General features: G+C 36.8%; 1 protein-coding gene across 1 annotated transcript in view; it reads right to left on the minus strand.

The window, feature by feature from the left end:
- LOC141898566 (testin-like) overlaps nt 1–15448 on the minus strand; it is a 35080-nt gene that overhangs the window by 7312 nt on the left and 12320 nt on the right. The window contains exons 2-5 of the mRNA XM_074784535.1: nt 14034–14119; nt 11983–12166; nt 10399–10635; nt 9206–9421 (exon numbers count right to left, since the gene is read on the minus strand). Coding sequence (XP_074640636.1) covers nt 9206–9421; nt 10399–10635; nt 11983–12166; nt 14034–14119 — 723 coding nt within the window. The remainder of the gene's footprint in view (nt 1–9205; nt 9422–10398; nt 10636–11982; nt 12167–14033; nt 14120–15448) is intronic.

Here is a 15448-nt window from a genome sequence, read left to right on the forward strand (position 1 = left end):
AGATTTGCTTCCAAATTCCTTCAATACACTTTAAAAGATCTTATCAAGTTCAAACATTTATCGTTACAAGACAAGTATTCTCTTCAGATGTTGATGTTTTACTGATTGAGTGAAAAACAACTAGAATTCCCTCCAATGAGTAAGAAATAGAGACAATAAGTAGAGAAGGTAAAACTAACGAAAAAATTCAATGTACCTCTACTGTGTAAAAAGGTTCACTTACACGGCAATGATAGTCAGTGGCGGAAGCGCGATTTTCAACCATATTGATAAATAATCAATGGAAAATTCCTTCACGTAAATAACAATCCGATTGTTGGTCGTTTATTTGTGAGAAAACGTCTGCTGTTGAGATGTGAAAGAGATCTAATAGAACCGGGACTATAATCCATACCCTTCGCTCTTTATCAGTCACGTGCGTGATTTAAAAATCTCACCGTAAATTGTCCAACGTCACGACGTCAATGTCGAAATGGAACGCACTATAACGCGAGGTCATTATTGGTGTAAATTTGCGCCGGAGAGGTTTTGCCGATAATACCACGTTTTCGCAGAGCCTCGCAGTGACTGTTTGAATGGTCGTCACAGCGATACACCGCTATGATAGATTCAAACTGCATCTCGAAGCTTCACACGATATCAGTCACCAAAACTGTTACAGCGGGGGCAGAGATGATTGATCAATTTATCATTACAGATAAAAGAAAATTGTTTATCGGACATGTTCAGTAGTGTCAGACCCCTCAACAGTGAACTGACAAGCCAACAGGATATGTCGACATTTGCTAGAAACTGATGCTAAGAATATCATTGATAAAAACAACTATGAATCTCATTTTTGTATCCATGTTTTTCACCTCTATTCTATGGATCAAGTAAAGTTGTTTAGTTAAAAATGATTACAATAGATGTTTACAACACCTGCATTAAACTGTACCAACTGAGATATACAATATTCTACACACATGTTTACGTTGTAATAGCTCAGAATCAGTCTTGATTAAGTTTATCAGATAATTACCGGGGAATCCTAACAGTTTACAAATTATCTTACTCTATAAGAGAATGCCGATAGACGGAGGTGTATATCGCTTAGAGACGACTGGATGATTCCCAACATTTCTTTTTAGTTAAAAAGAGACTCATTTTAACAAGCATTATTTTTCCCGTTTTGCACCAAAAAGCAGGGTCCGTTCTAACATGGACGTATAAACTAGTTTATACGTTCATGGTTCTAAGTACTTGTCCAATTGCCCGGGACAAGTATATTATCATAAGTGCAAGTAGGTTATCATTATCACTTGTCCGCTGGGCTAGTGCAATTTTGTGTCTCAAAGCTTTTTGCCAATCGATACAACAGTTGGACTGCTTGTGTAGGGCAAGTAGATTTTTAGGGGGCAAGTAAAATTTCAGATATGCTTGCCCCCGGGCAGGTGGTTCTTATTCCTTAGATCGGACTCTGAAAAGCCATGACGCTTGTGCCCTACACTTAAAACAAATATATGTATATCACCCTTAAAACGATGGATTCATTAGGAAGACTAGACACAGAAGGGGTTTAAAGATGTTATTACCACCAGACTAGACAGAAAATCATTCATACTGAGTTGTGTGGTTATATTGTGTAGGCAGAGGAGAACATTCTTCACCAGCAAACCCGATATACATCCTGATTACAACAAAAATATGTTATTTACAACTTCAAAAAAAACCACCTCAGCCTAAATACCAAGTGTGAAGTATTGTATTCGAACATACGAAACCTGGTAATATTGTTCTTATATCAGATAAACACAGGTGCAGAAAATCTGAATTACTGGCAAAAATACACGCAATTCTATAAGCAATCAACTTAACATTTAGCTATAATTGAATATAAAGGAGCTGGTTTAACAGACCTCGTTTAATTAAGTCAGACTTCAGAGTTAAAATCAGTTCATTTAAAATATTTGAAAACTCTGTGAAACTCGATCTTGTACCCGTTTCCATAGATCTCGCCTAAACATTGGTCTTTACCGTAGAAACAATTTGAACTGATTTAACTAAAGAATGAAACTTTACGTGGAACTGGATCCTGGTCATTAAATCTAATCATCTTTCACAGATTGATGAAAACGAAACCGTTTCTATTCATGAAGATGAAGATATTTTCAGTTACTGCCACTGCGATATTGAAAGCATTTTTTAAAACTCACCCGACGATAGCACGGATATCCAACTGCGTTGATTTAAAGTAATCGTTCCGGCCACAATGATTATATGAGCCATGAACAAATCATCCAGAAGTAATAAAAAAGATGATATCGATCTTTGAAAAACCAACTGACTGAGGCTGATGATGATGCTGCTGACAGAAAATGTTGTTTGCTTATGTCAATTGAACCCCACTTTCGTAGTACTACAAGCTTACTGTTCGGTAAACACTTTACTTTATACAGTCATCTAATTTAAAAATGAGTCACACTCAAGTCCTCTTGTTTATAGAAATTATCCTAGAGTCCTCGTAGTCATTTTTGATCATTTTATCGTCCCCCGTATTTACGTACGTACATCCAATAGTATTTCTGCTAATAATGAATCATATGTATCTATTACAATAAACGATCGGCTACACACAATACGCGTCTAGGCCACAAATATGTTAGTTATGTTTATGACCACCGGATCAGGAATCCAGGAAGCTTGCCCAGTGTTTTCACCTTCATTTCCCCTTTCCCAAATTCTATAACACTGCTGGAAATCATGCGCTGATCGTTCCGCGTAGTTGACAGTTAATGTATTAGGATCGTTAGTCATTTTTTTTCTAATGATATTTGAACAATTGTTTGTCAGTCATACACACATCCTATTCTGTAATAACTAGCTCTACACGTCTCTGGAACTCGACACAAATTCCATGTTTAATAACAGTAGATCATGAAGTAGGAAGTAATTAAATGTAAATATATCGACGTAACATTTCAAACCAGGAAGTTTTAACATATTCTAAATATTTCAATTCAATCTTTAATTCGAAGAAGTCGAGATATCGATAATTTCACTTCAGATTCCAGAGTTTTTAAGGTAATAATAAGACTTTTCTAAACTTCTCCAAAAAGATCATTGACCTTTTACAGGCAGAGACGGAGATGAATGACTGAACACAGTTTAATTCCCTCTGCTGGTTTTTCTGCCTCATTGCTGAATGAAGTCGTTGAGAGCAATGATCATTAATCATTAACTATTACTCCCCTCTCCCCACACCCCCTCCCCAGCCTCCCCCTCCTATAATCATCTACACACAATTACTAATATACTAATAGGAGGTAAGTAGAGAGCACAGGGACCCGGTTTGGCAGTTGTGAGTTAGACTTAACTCTATAAGAATTACGATAAGAAAAGATTAGTTCATATTCAATGTTTTAATTCTTATCAAATTCAACTCTGTAAATTTTTCCTACATCCTATTTCGAAGACCTTTAACATTCATCTCTGTTCTGTCTGTCATCTCGACCTTACTCATTAAAAAGAATGTTTTCAAACAACGATGAGTTCTACGCAAAATAAACCCAGCCAGAGCTTCTAGATGGCGCTACAAATATTGTTACTAATTAGAAATATGTTACATTACCTTGGATTAAAGGCTGGTAGAAGAGAATATTATGGCAGTAGCTAACGAGACTCTACTGGTATGTGTACACACCTAAATATAGCTTACCACCTACCCTTCTACCCACGTACCCAACCTACTGGCACTACTGATTTCAGTAGACTATGTTACATCTGGTTCTCTCTCCTCCGCAAACATTTTCACATCGCGTAGAAAAGCGTTCGAAAAACAAGGTTTATTTTCATGTAAGTTTCGTCAGGAAAGATTTTATAAGTTTTTAGAAAAATAGGTGAAAGATACAACATAAACTAGAAATGAGGAAACTGATATCAAATCATGTAACAAGCTGCTTGATTGGTTTTTCCAGCAAATACCTGTTGATTAATGAATTTCCCAAAAAAACATTAATTGGTTTTCCACTGGATTTCGATGTCTGGAGGTCAGACGATGGAAGCCTGATTAATATCAACGAGGCACACGATAGTGTTGACACAGAAAACATGATCATTAAACAACTGGATAGTGATAATAGGAAGAAAGAACATGTTTGTGTCGAAACTCCTTTGAAGGTGGAAGTTTATCTCAGAACGCATCAAGCACATTAATATACACCACAGTAGTGTTAGAAACATTATCACGTAGTACAGCAACTTGTAAGAGATGAAATAAATAAAAATTTGACAGAATTCATGAATGAAGATAAAATTGTAAAGGAGGCAAGGTGATGCTGGACAAGTAAAAATCAGAATGAGAACTATAATGGGAATGAACAGGAATGGAGTCCGATGAAAGAGAAAGTACCAGGTATATAGAGGTTACTTCTTGATATGGTTGGTATAAGAGTATGAAGTCATAAAAACGGAAGATATAAAAGATACAGAGAAATATGTTAAATAAGGGATGGGTGTCAACACGGAGAGTTTCTACTCACAACTCCATCACAGCATCCGTGCTCACATAATTGTATCTTTTCTCTATACTGGTAGAAAGACATTGTTCGAAATGTATTTTGAATATTCCATTCACCTCGAAAACCCGAGATCCGTTCCTATAGATACATCCTTATTATTAACATCGATAACTGATCAAAGATTTCGTCGTGAAAATACGAATAATTCCGTATTGGTTAAATTGCGATGTTTGAAACTGGAATAAAGAAAACTCGAATGAACGCTCGATTATCGTGTGGAAGTTGTTGAATCCAAAAGGCCACATCTGTTTAGTTCCAAAGTTCCAAATGTCAAAGATTACGTAAAGTCAGCCTCCCATGGAAAACATAGATTTGAATCAACACGGTTTTCCAGACAGATTCAGCAGGAGTTTAATTACTTTTGACCACGGGAAACATCCAATAATCCAACAAGAATTCAGACAACACGAGCATTACTGAACCACTGAATTCTTTGATGTTAATCTGCAGTTGTTTTATGCAAAGATTAATCGAATGCGGGCAATTAGCAATAGCCTTACCTCTCTAAATGAAGTCTAACAAGAAGCACAAATGAACCATTTAGATATGAAAATTTCAGAAACAGACTGAATTACAGGTGTCTTAATAGTTGAAAGCAACATCGCAAGTGTAAAGAAATCCTGTTTTCAGTTCTAAATTTATCATCACAGGTGTCTTATTAAAATAGGCTCTTTTCATCACCTGAATAAATACTATTACTTGATTCATGTATGAAGTACTCACATATATGAAGTTTAATGCTTGCTATGCGAAAGAAAATGACCAGAGATATCGAAGATATTCATAAAATCTAGAATGACACCGAAGATAAAGATGAAAAAGTCAAGACTGACAGAAGAGTAAAGTACATTTCACTTTATTTGATACATACTGTAAATAATTAGATTATTATTCTGGAGAAAAGTATAAAAAGAAAAACATCGTCTGAAAATATTTGCCAACACTTGTGAGAGATTATATTGGCAGCTCCGGAATGAATGGTAAAGATGCGAGCAAGAACTAGGAATGGGGTGAAGACATACGTAATACTGCGGAACCAGACATAGACAGACAGGATAAAACTGAGGATACACCTGAGCTAAACACACGTAATGAGCCAAGTTCATGTTACGTTATTTAGTCCATTTCCAATTTTGAACGGATGTTGCGTCTAGTTGGACCAGTGATAATACTAGCTGATTAAAACCTGCCCTGAATGCACGACACTGATTTAGTCCTTCCTAAATCGGTACGCTCCAGATACCAGAATGGACATACTAGCAATGGTGTGATCGTGAACCTCATTGGCTATTTCAGGTGAATACTTCGTAATATGCTGGTTTGTGAAGTAAATGTCAAGGATGAACATCTTCTGGGATTTCGCCATGTGATTCTTAGTACTAAACTCCCTGGTACTAAACACAACATGTTTCAAACCTGCTGCGACTAAATTAAACCTGAGATCGGAGATGAAATACTAGAACTCTCAAGACATCGTTCTGATAGTAGTCAGTAGCAATAAGAACACGCTCTTCCATCAACTCATTCATACTAACCTCTAGATATAGCGAACAGTTCAATCAGATTCGATTTCTGCACAAGGTAAGAGCAAGTCGGGTTGAAACACTGACATACGATAAAACAAATATTTATCATCACTGCTTACACGAGATGGATAAAGATTGTTTCCCGCCTCAGCAGCACGTGTATGCAAATAACAGCAGCCATATCGAAAGAATAAATTCAGGATCCCGTAGTAGACATGTTTCAGATAAGATCTCTCAGACGGAATTCAATAATTGACTCGTTTAATCCATTTTACTATTTTTTTGACGCGCGTCATAAATAATTCATTCATTTCTGACAGATTTTTGATATAAACTTCTTCTGCACTCTCAACACGTTTATCATTATTATTACACGTCATGTAACCGAAGAGTTTTACGCGTGTGGAGAAACATAAGAACATTTTTCTACTTAGAACTTATCATATTATCTGAGAAATAGATAAGATGAACAGACATTGTATGTAGTATTCTGTACTTAATCTACCCAGACTGATTTAGATGGGTTTTTTTTATTCGAGCAAATGGAATATATACCGGAACACGTGATACATTACACGTGATATGTACAGGGCTTCTGAAATTTCGTTGCAGTACGGCAATGGCCACTGAACCTGGTGAGATTGTTTTCCATCGCGATGAGTGTTACAATCATAACAGAAATCTTATTCTTAGGAAAATTATCCGATCGAAAAACTATGCGGAACAACAGGTACTACCGAGACTCAAGCAACTTCCACCAGGTGGCACTAGACTAGACCTTGAATGTAAAAAACTGAAAGGCTCGAGTTTAAAAGTTGTTTTTTTTAGTTTATTTTATAAAACACGTGCGTGAATCTGAACTTATCGATGTATTGTATTGTTTTATATGAATATTCACACGAGGCGTGCTATAGATAGTAAACCTTGCACACCGTAATAGGCAATCATAGCAGTACGAAGCAGTGAGGAGCTGAAGCAGTGGTGGTGGTGGTGGTGATGAGATTGCGAGGGTGTGACTACCATCGAGGGGTTTATACCTACAGAGAGAGAGAACAGCTGTATACAGAGATATAACCGGCCGCCGCATACCTGAACAGTAAGCGATACGTTCACTAGAGATAGTGAGAGTTTGAGAAGAGATGTTGTAGATCCTGAACGGATTACTCACTCACTTTCCCTCATTTTTAATCAATCGATCTTTCATTTTTATCCGTTTAAAATCGATTAATTTCAACGTTATCTACGTCTTCAATATCAGTAATTATTGCTAGAATTCTTCTACTCGAGAGTATGAATAATTCAGGAGATACTCCACACAATTCTCAAAAATTTCAAGAAGAAATAACATAATTTCAAGTTTCCTTATTTCTGAAGGAGTAAGTCCTATTTCGTAGCCCTCCCTAAGATACAGCTCCATGATAACACACAAAATCTAACAAACTACGAATAATATGACTCCAATTCTGAATAAAAAATCCTGCCCAGCGGTTGACGAACCAAAAAACTGGTATAACTGGTGTTATAATCAACTCAACTTCTACACACTATAAACTCTATCAAAGCTAAATGAATCTAACTGAAACTTTAACTCAATCACATCAATTTAAACATGGCTACAGTAATGATTATTGTAATAAGTGATGATAATTTTGAATGGTTAAAAGATTTCCCCGAATGCACAATTTTACTTACGATTTCTCTGATACACCAAACCCTTCCAAGGCCCGAAGAGGTAAAACTAATAGCAAGCAGTATACCTAGATGAAACTAACCCATGGTTTTTAAACAACTTTATATTAACGAGAGGAGTGCAAACCTTTACTAAGGGTAAAAGTAATAAGCCAGCAGTGTACCTCGATGAAACTCCCCTACCCAATAGTTTCTCAACCACTTCATATCGATGAGATGAGTGCAAACCTCAACTAGCTGAATTATTTTTAACCTTCCTCTACCACCGCAAATACCCAGTCAGTCAGTCAGTGAGCCAACCACACGTCAGTAAAATTCAATCAACAAATTACCCTTGAACAAGGTGGCTGCTTTTATCAGTGAAATATCTAAAGTCTCAGTTAAATATTTCAACAGGAGATTTTAGAGATGGAATTTGGGATTTTGCGAGATGTAGTTATTGAAACAAATGATTTAGAGCCATGTTCACACTATCGCTACTTAGTATGTTCTAATTTGACCAGTACTTGGAACGGGACCAATTTCGAATGGGCCAAAATCAATGCTATGTGTTCACATACAAATTTAAATCTGCTGTTATCACTGGTCCAGCTAGACCTAAAACTGTGATTGACAGGCAATTGAAGAAAAGTTTCTGTTCACACACAGAGAAATGGTCAGTTCTAAAATTGCATCTATAACGGACCTGGATTTGTCTTTTTGGTTGATCTGTTGAAATTTGCACTCCTCCTAATCATGTGTTTCATGAAAAGTTAAAAATAACATTTTATTTATTGATAAATTCATCAACATATCCAGACCTGCAGCTAAATCTATCAATAAGCTAATGTAGATTCAAATATCCAATAAAATCTTCAAATCAAAGTTATAAAATGAAAACATAAATAGATTTTTCATGCTTTTTATCGTTTGAATTTCATATATTTTCGTAAAAGAAGTTTGCAGCTCGAATAATTGGATTGCAGCGATATATACCGCGTAAACAGTGCGCCACCTATCAGATACACAGCGAACTAATAGAGAAAGCTCCAGTCGCACTAATACTGATACTTTCTAACGCATGATGGACTTAACCTAAACTTCATCAATGAATTATGTGAAAAAACCTTTTGCTACAAAAGCAAAATGTGAATTTTAGGGAGTAAACAATAAAGCTATAAGTGATAACCCTAAAGCATGTGAAAAGTCATGGCTTCTGTAGCTAAGAGGCAGCAGGTGCTATATCCAACCATCATTGGGAAAAATATTGACAAATCGGTTTTTAAAGCTTAGTCAGCGCTCACATTAACCGCGATTCTTTTCGGATTATTTATTGGACATCGGTGGGCAAATGCAGACGGCATACTTAAACAGGTTCGAAAAAAAAAACTCAATCCATCAATCGCGGAAAGAGTCCTCTGGGATGAGTTTCAGACGCAGGGCTAAGCTTACCTCATCACATGCGGCACATCTCGGTTTCAGTAGTTCGGCGTAATGACGCTCGCAGTAGACGTTACCGCTGTGAAAACAATACGCTAAATCTACCAACAATTCATCACATCTCGCACAAACGAAACAAGCCGGATGCCAGCACAGATCCGGACCACATTTTGACGCGAAAACGGCAATTTCGCCCGCCTCGATTTCGCCTTCACAATTGTAACAATTCTGAAATATGCAGAAAAATAAATGTTTCATAACGAATCAAGATATTCAGGATCCAGTTCCAGAGTTAAGATTTGACTCTTGAGTTGAAACGGTGGAAATTAACTGATTTTAACTCAAGAGATCTTTAGAGTCAAATTCTGTATTCTATCATAAAGAAGCAATAAATCTATGATAATTTCTAGCATAAAGATTGAAAAATAGATATATGTTCAGTTAGTAATAAGCTGAAGAATGAGTCACCGAATATGAATGAAGATATAATTGACAACACTGTAATGTGGATAGAATTTGATTTTAAAATTACAAGGATATTTAATTGTCTAAATCTAATGACATCAGCGCCAAGGGGTTAGGGACTTGTTCATTCATCTATTCTGTTGAATTTATATCATACCATAATTATCAGCAATGTGGTCCATTGATTTATGCAATTTTCATTGGGAAACGTCACTGATATAATTCATTAATAGTTTGTGAAATACTAGTCAAAATATCATTTTCATGAATTTTAATGACTCATATGTTGAGTTAATTATGTTCTAGTTTCGTCTCTTAACATGGAATGATTTCAGAATTTCATGTAATGGGCCGACTAGAACCTTGTTAATATCTGAGAACGAATAAAAGCCAGTGAATTGAGCATTTGACAATTAGTCTGACACTAAGCCTGACTGGTCACCGCATGGTCACAACACTGATTAGACCAACCTACGAACACTCAGCTGTCAATATGTGTCAGTGGTGTAGTGGTTAGCATGCTGGATCGGCGTGTAGATGGCCACAGGTTTAAGTCCCATCAGGGCCAAGCTAAGGTTGAACGGTGAGGGCTGATGGGAGGGAGGTACCATAAAAAATTTTCATGAAATACCAAAGCTTTAATTTTTTTTTTAAATACATCTGAGAGAAGATATTTGCAGTGTGATATAGTTTATTGGTGTGACTGGTTACACAGGGGCACATATTTGAGATACACGTACCACATCTTCAGGCACATTCTCACAAACATAACCGATATCTAACGCTAATTCATCTCTCATATCTCGATATTCCTGGAACGCTTTACGTAATTCTTGACTAGTTATAGTTTTACAGTATTCTTCAGATAGATCCTGTTTTGGAAGTTGTTTGATAAGTTGTATTTCTCGATATTTCGCCCCAGTCGCGTCAATTCTGGGAATTTTATTATTCGGAAGTTGTTCCATGTATTCATCAATCTACAAAAAAAAGAAAGTTTTACATGTTGAATATCAAAATGCTTCATCAAGGGGCAATAAATCTTGAAAACGGTATCATTTTTATCTGTCAAGGCAAGTGCCAGAGACTCAAATGAAAAATGGAAGGGCAGGGGTCCAGAAAATCTTGAAAATCTTGAAAGAGTTGAAAAGTTTATAGCTCTGGATTGAGTTCCACAATCGTTGGTCCAGTTAGTGACTCCATCTTCACTAGGAACTGTGCAACTGACCCCTCTACACTTTGAATGACTCTAGAAAATCTAGACTGTAAATTTTGCCCAATTTGATAAACACAGTCAGGGCGCCATCATTGGTATCTATTCATAGGAGATACGCAGAATGGTATTTCAATCAGCTGTTTCAGACAATTAGTCGCTGTAATGGTTTCTAATAAACACTAAGGACTGGGTTTCAGTAAATGAGTGATATAGAAATACCCTCTAATCAATAATACTTCATCAGGCCTTATATTAGCCGGTAAACATAGCCGCTATATCTTGCTACTGACGAAGTGCAAATAATCACACTTCGAAATCCCAAGAGTCACATTACTAGTGACCCTTACTATGAACACATTGCCAGGACTGCTTTTGTGGTGCCATTACACGGCATATATTGCCAATTCATGCCCAGAAACGAAATGACTTCATTCTCGCTGCTTAATCTTTCTACAAACAGATATAAATTCTTATTAGGGCAACTAAAGGAGGCACTTCAAACATTGATAAAAATACCAAATTAAGCATTAATCAAACGAAATGCAAATAAATCAGACAGTTTTACCAATAATACAGGGATATACAGGGTGACATACCAAACACTATAGTAATCTATATGATTTGGGGGCAGGTTTTTAATGAAATACCGGCGACAATGTGAAATAAACCACGTAATTTTTTCTAGATATTGTTCACGTGTTTACAATTTTACAATTCAAAGTCACAAAGGATTACAAGTGATTCGCAATTCTATTCTGTGAATTTGACAGTCACCGAAATAGTTCGAATGTTTTTACCATTGAAAAGGAAGAATAGTCAAAGCTATACGGGCAACCAGTCTGAGTACCTATAAATGGCAATACCACAATAAAAACCACAAATTATGTTTCAGGAATTACGCGTGTATCAGAGGGGCTCATGTGTTTTACTTTACGGGGAAGACCTGAAAATTGAATACCAGGTATTTCCTATGAAATATCAGTGCAAGAACTGATATTGAGGAGGTGCATTCATAAAGTTTTATAGGGTAATGAAAAGTGTAGATGAGGTTTCATTTCGGCTCAAAATGTTCAGGGAATCTGACATCACATCTGTGTATTAACTGGTATACCTTAAACTTAGAGATACCGGGAGGAACCCAAGTATAACCATAATCTAAAATCTGTTCTTGCGAAATCCTGCGAGACTTGGTATCACCCTCTCTCTGCCACCCGAGTCTATCTCGAATATTGACGTAGTCCTCGTGGTAAACATCGTGCACTTCTCGCGGACACTTACAACTCTGGCAAATATTCCTGCAAATAGAAAAATGGAGAATTGGCGACATCAGTAAATACGACTGTTTTTACTGATTGGTGGGTTTTAATACCGGCAGTAACGACCATCATTAATCACTCATCGTGAATTAACCCAAACTCTCACTGCATAGACACCGTTCTGGAGCCAGTTTCCCAAATGTTGGTTAGAGCTCGGACATAATCTAGTTTATACGTCCTTGGTTTGAATTAACAGCTGATAGTTGACAATTAAAAGTTAATTTTGTAACTATGGTATTTATCCTCCAGGGCCCAGTTCCACAGTTCCGAGTTAAGATTTGACTCTGAATTAACTCATTGAAAATGAACTAAATTTAACTCAGAGTTAACTCTAACTCACAACTGTGGAACTGGATCCAGTTATCTTTAACCAATTTTTGAGGGAAGTCAGAAAGCGATTTCTGAAGTCGTGATTACATGAGGATTTTGACCCAGATCAAATTTGGCATTTCAGTGCAGTAGTGCGCAGTACTGTCGTTTTGGGTATCAAAGTGCCCTTTTGGGATGTGACAAGTCCTTCAAAAATTGGCCTCTGGACCCGCTCCTGCCAGTGGTACTGGTGTCGAACGTGCCTGTTTAACAATACCTGTGCCAAATTTAAGCACACGTCAAATAGCAAAAGACTGTTTCAGTTTTTAGACACTGTTCTCCTCGTAATGAGCGACGAAGAGTTGAATTAGTGTGAAAATATGACTGAACAGTTTTTCTGCATAGAGATATTTTTAAAGGCTGTTTCAGTAGCTGTAGCAGCAGTGGGTTGAAGTGTTATCAAACATCTGCTGAACACCGTTCATTATTTCACATACAAATTCCTGATTCCCGATCTAATATTAACTATATAATGCTGATTATTTCATTTCATAAAAAAACATTTCGAAAGGTTTGTTAAAGTTCAAGTTGAAAACAGGCCACAGTTTATTTGATAGGTCACCGATAAGTGAACGAAGAAGAAATGTTTGTATTTCCTTTTCTATTTCTATATATAGGCTGAAATGAATATCCTTGAAAGAACACGTAGCTGACTGTAAAAATCAACCAAAATCAAACCAGATAGAAAAGTCATCTCCTCATGAATTATTCAAAACTGTAATTTCTCGTCTTTCTCGAAGACATTTAGGAATCATGTGAATCATATCTGGAAGGAAAGTAGAATGTACGACAAGTTGTAATCAAGATACGACACGTCATCTACTTCAAAACAGATCTAACTCAGATAGAATACCATTTGACATCGATATATTGCTCACATCTAGAAGCGCCGATCAGTCAGTTATTGATGATTCTAGTATGGCAATATTACGAATGTTTCGGGCAGCGAAACGTAGGGAATAAGTGTAATAATTCTTGAATACCATCGGGATATGACTGGAAATATGCGAAATGGTGATATATTCCCCAGCTTTATCACCACAAATAATGAGAAATCTAATATTGCTGGTCGCGTTGTTAGTTTGTTGACCGCCGTAATATCAAAGTTCCTTCGCCGTTTAATAAGCTGCAGAGGAAAATAGTGATAAAATCAGTGATTTTTTTTCTTCCCTCGACCCGGTGAGAAACTGAGAATTATTTGCAAATTCTAGGTATGTTTTTCCCCTCAACCCGCTGAGCACCGACACAGGGCATCATTAGCGGATTCTAAGTTTATCTACTCAACCCACTGAACTGCTGCTCAGAATATTATTAGCAGGTTTCCCTCAACCAACCGAGTTCCACTGAGGGCACCATCAGCAGATTCTATATTCCTCTTTTGCAATAAAGGGGAGGCCAGAGATGAAGTCCGATGTGACGGATGGCTTAAACCACAGAATCTCACATATTCATAAAATTGACCATATCATTCCATTACCTCCATCTGTGGGGGTTGAACCCGGGACATCTTTCTTTGCAAGATAAACACGCTTGGCCTTCATCTACTTCTTGTACGAGTACACCCTATAAAACATATAACATCCAAGATTAGAAATTATAATCATTTTAAAAACGTTTCAATGATTTTTAATTCTTCGAATGAATGCTCTCAACGAGCGCGCGGCGTGTGGCGTACGCGGCGATCGAAATAAAATCATACGCAGATAATCTCAATGATTCTTACGGTCCGTTAAAGAGCGGTCATAAAAAAGCATCGGATTTAAAATTGATATAATACAAAACGTAAACAGAAGATACGAGATTTTGTAGTAGAATGAGAAACATGATGGGAAAATAAGAGAAAATGCACAGATTTATGGATGAGAACACAATCCATAAACAAGCTTTACAAACACGACCACCGCTGATGGCGGTTATTTCCTATTTTACTTTGATTATTCAGTAGCACTGATCAAGTATTAATAGTGTACACATATCAATTTGCATCAGGTGTCAAGACTCTCATAAACCCCCTGAATGCACATCCAATATTACATTCGACCGACCGTCGTCGTTTTACCGAAACCAGTCAACAGCGACTCCTCACCCTCCTCACCCTCCTCACCCTCCTCACCCTCCTCACCCTCCTCACCCTCCTCACCCTCCTCACTGATAATCAAAACCTGCAAACATTAACCAAAACATCATGAAACATTTTCGTAGAAATATTCACACCATTTTTGCTTTATTAATGAAAAAGCCACAATCGAAATAAACTCTAAGATTTGAAAATTGCTCACAATATTTGAGTTGAAGGTAACTTATATACTAATGCCAGGGGGGAGGGGTGAGGCTAGTTTTTTTCGCGATAGTGAGTTAATCTTCATTGTTTTGATAGTGTCAGCACGAGAAGCTATAGTTTCGCCAACGAACGAAATGAGACATTAAATTCTCATTATTCAATAATCGTACTGGTTTCACTGCAGGTTCATCGATCAACAAAAAACCAGGATACGACTGAAAATCTGCACGTATCAACTATAAATAGAATCTGAGTCTGAGAACAACTAATTCCTCAGGGATCACACTGGACAAGAGGATGTACGTAGAAGAGCTGCCAGTAAAATAACAGATCTGTTTCTTTATAGAACAAAACACGATCATCCTTTTGTAATGTGAAGATCTTTCATACAAAGGATTTTCACAAGATTTTTTTGTGTTATGAAAAAAAGTTTTTTTTTTCACAAAAACCATGGTATGTACATGCATGATAAGCATTTGTCGTACTTATAATTCAACAAAAATTATTCTCTTGGGAAATAAGTAACTGATCTTCAAAACACCTTGGTACGTGCATTGGATATGATGGATAAAGAGTATAGTATTACCCTTGGCTGTTGTTTGTCAAGGAGC

This window comes from Tubulanus polymorphus, chromosome 1 (genome assembly GCF_964204645.1).
Source record: "Tubulanus polymorphus chromosome 1, tnTubPoly1.2, whole genome shotgun sequence".
Taxonomy (NCBI): domain Eukaryota; kingdom Metazoa; phylum Nemertea; class Palaeonemertea; order Tubulaniformes; family Tubulanidae; genus Tubulanus; species Tubulanus polymorphus.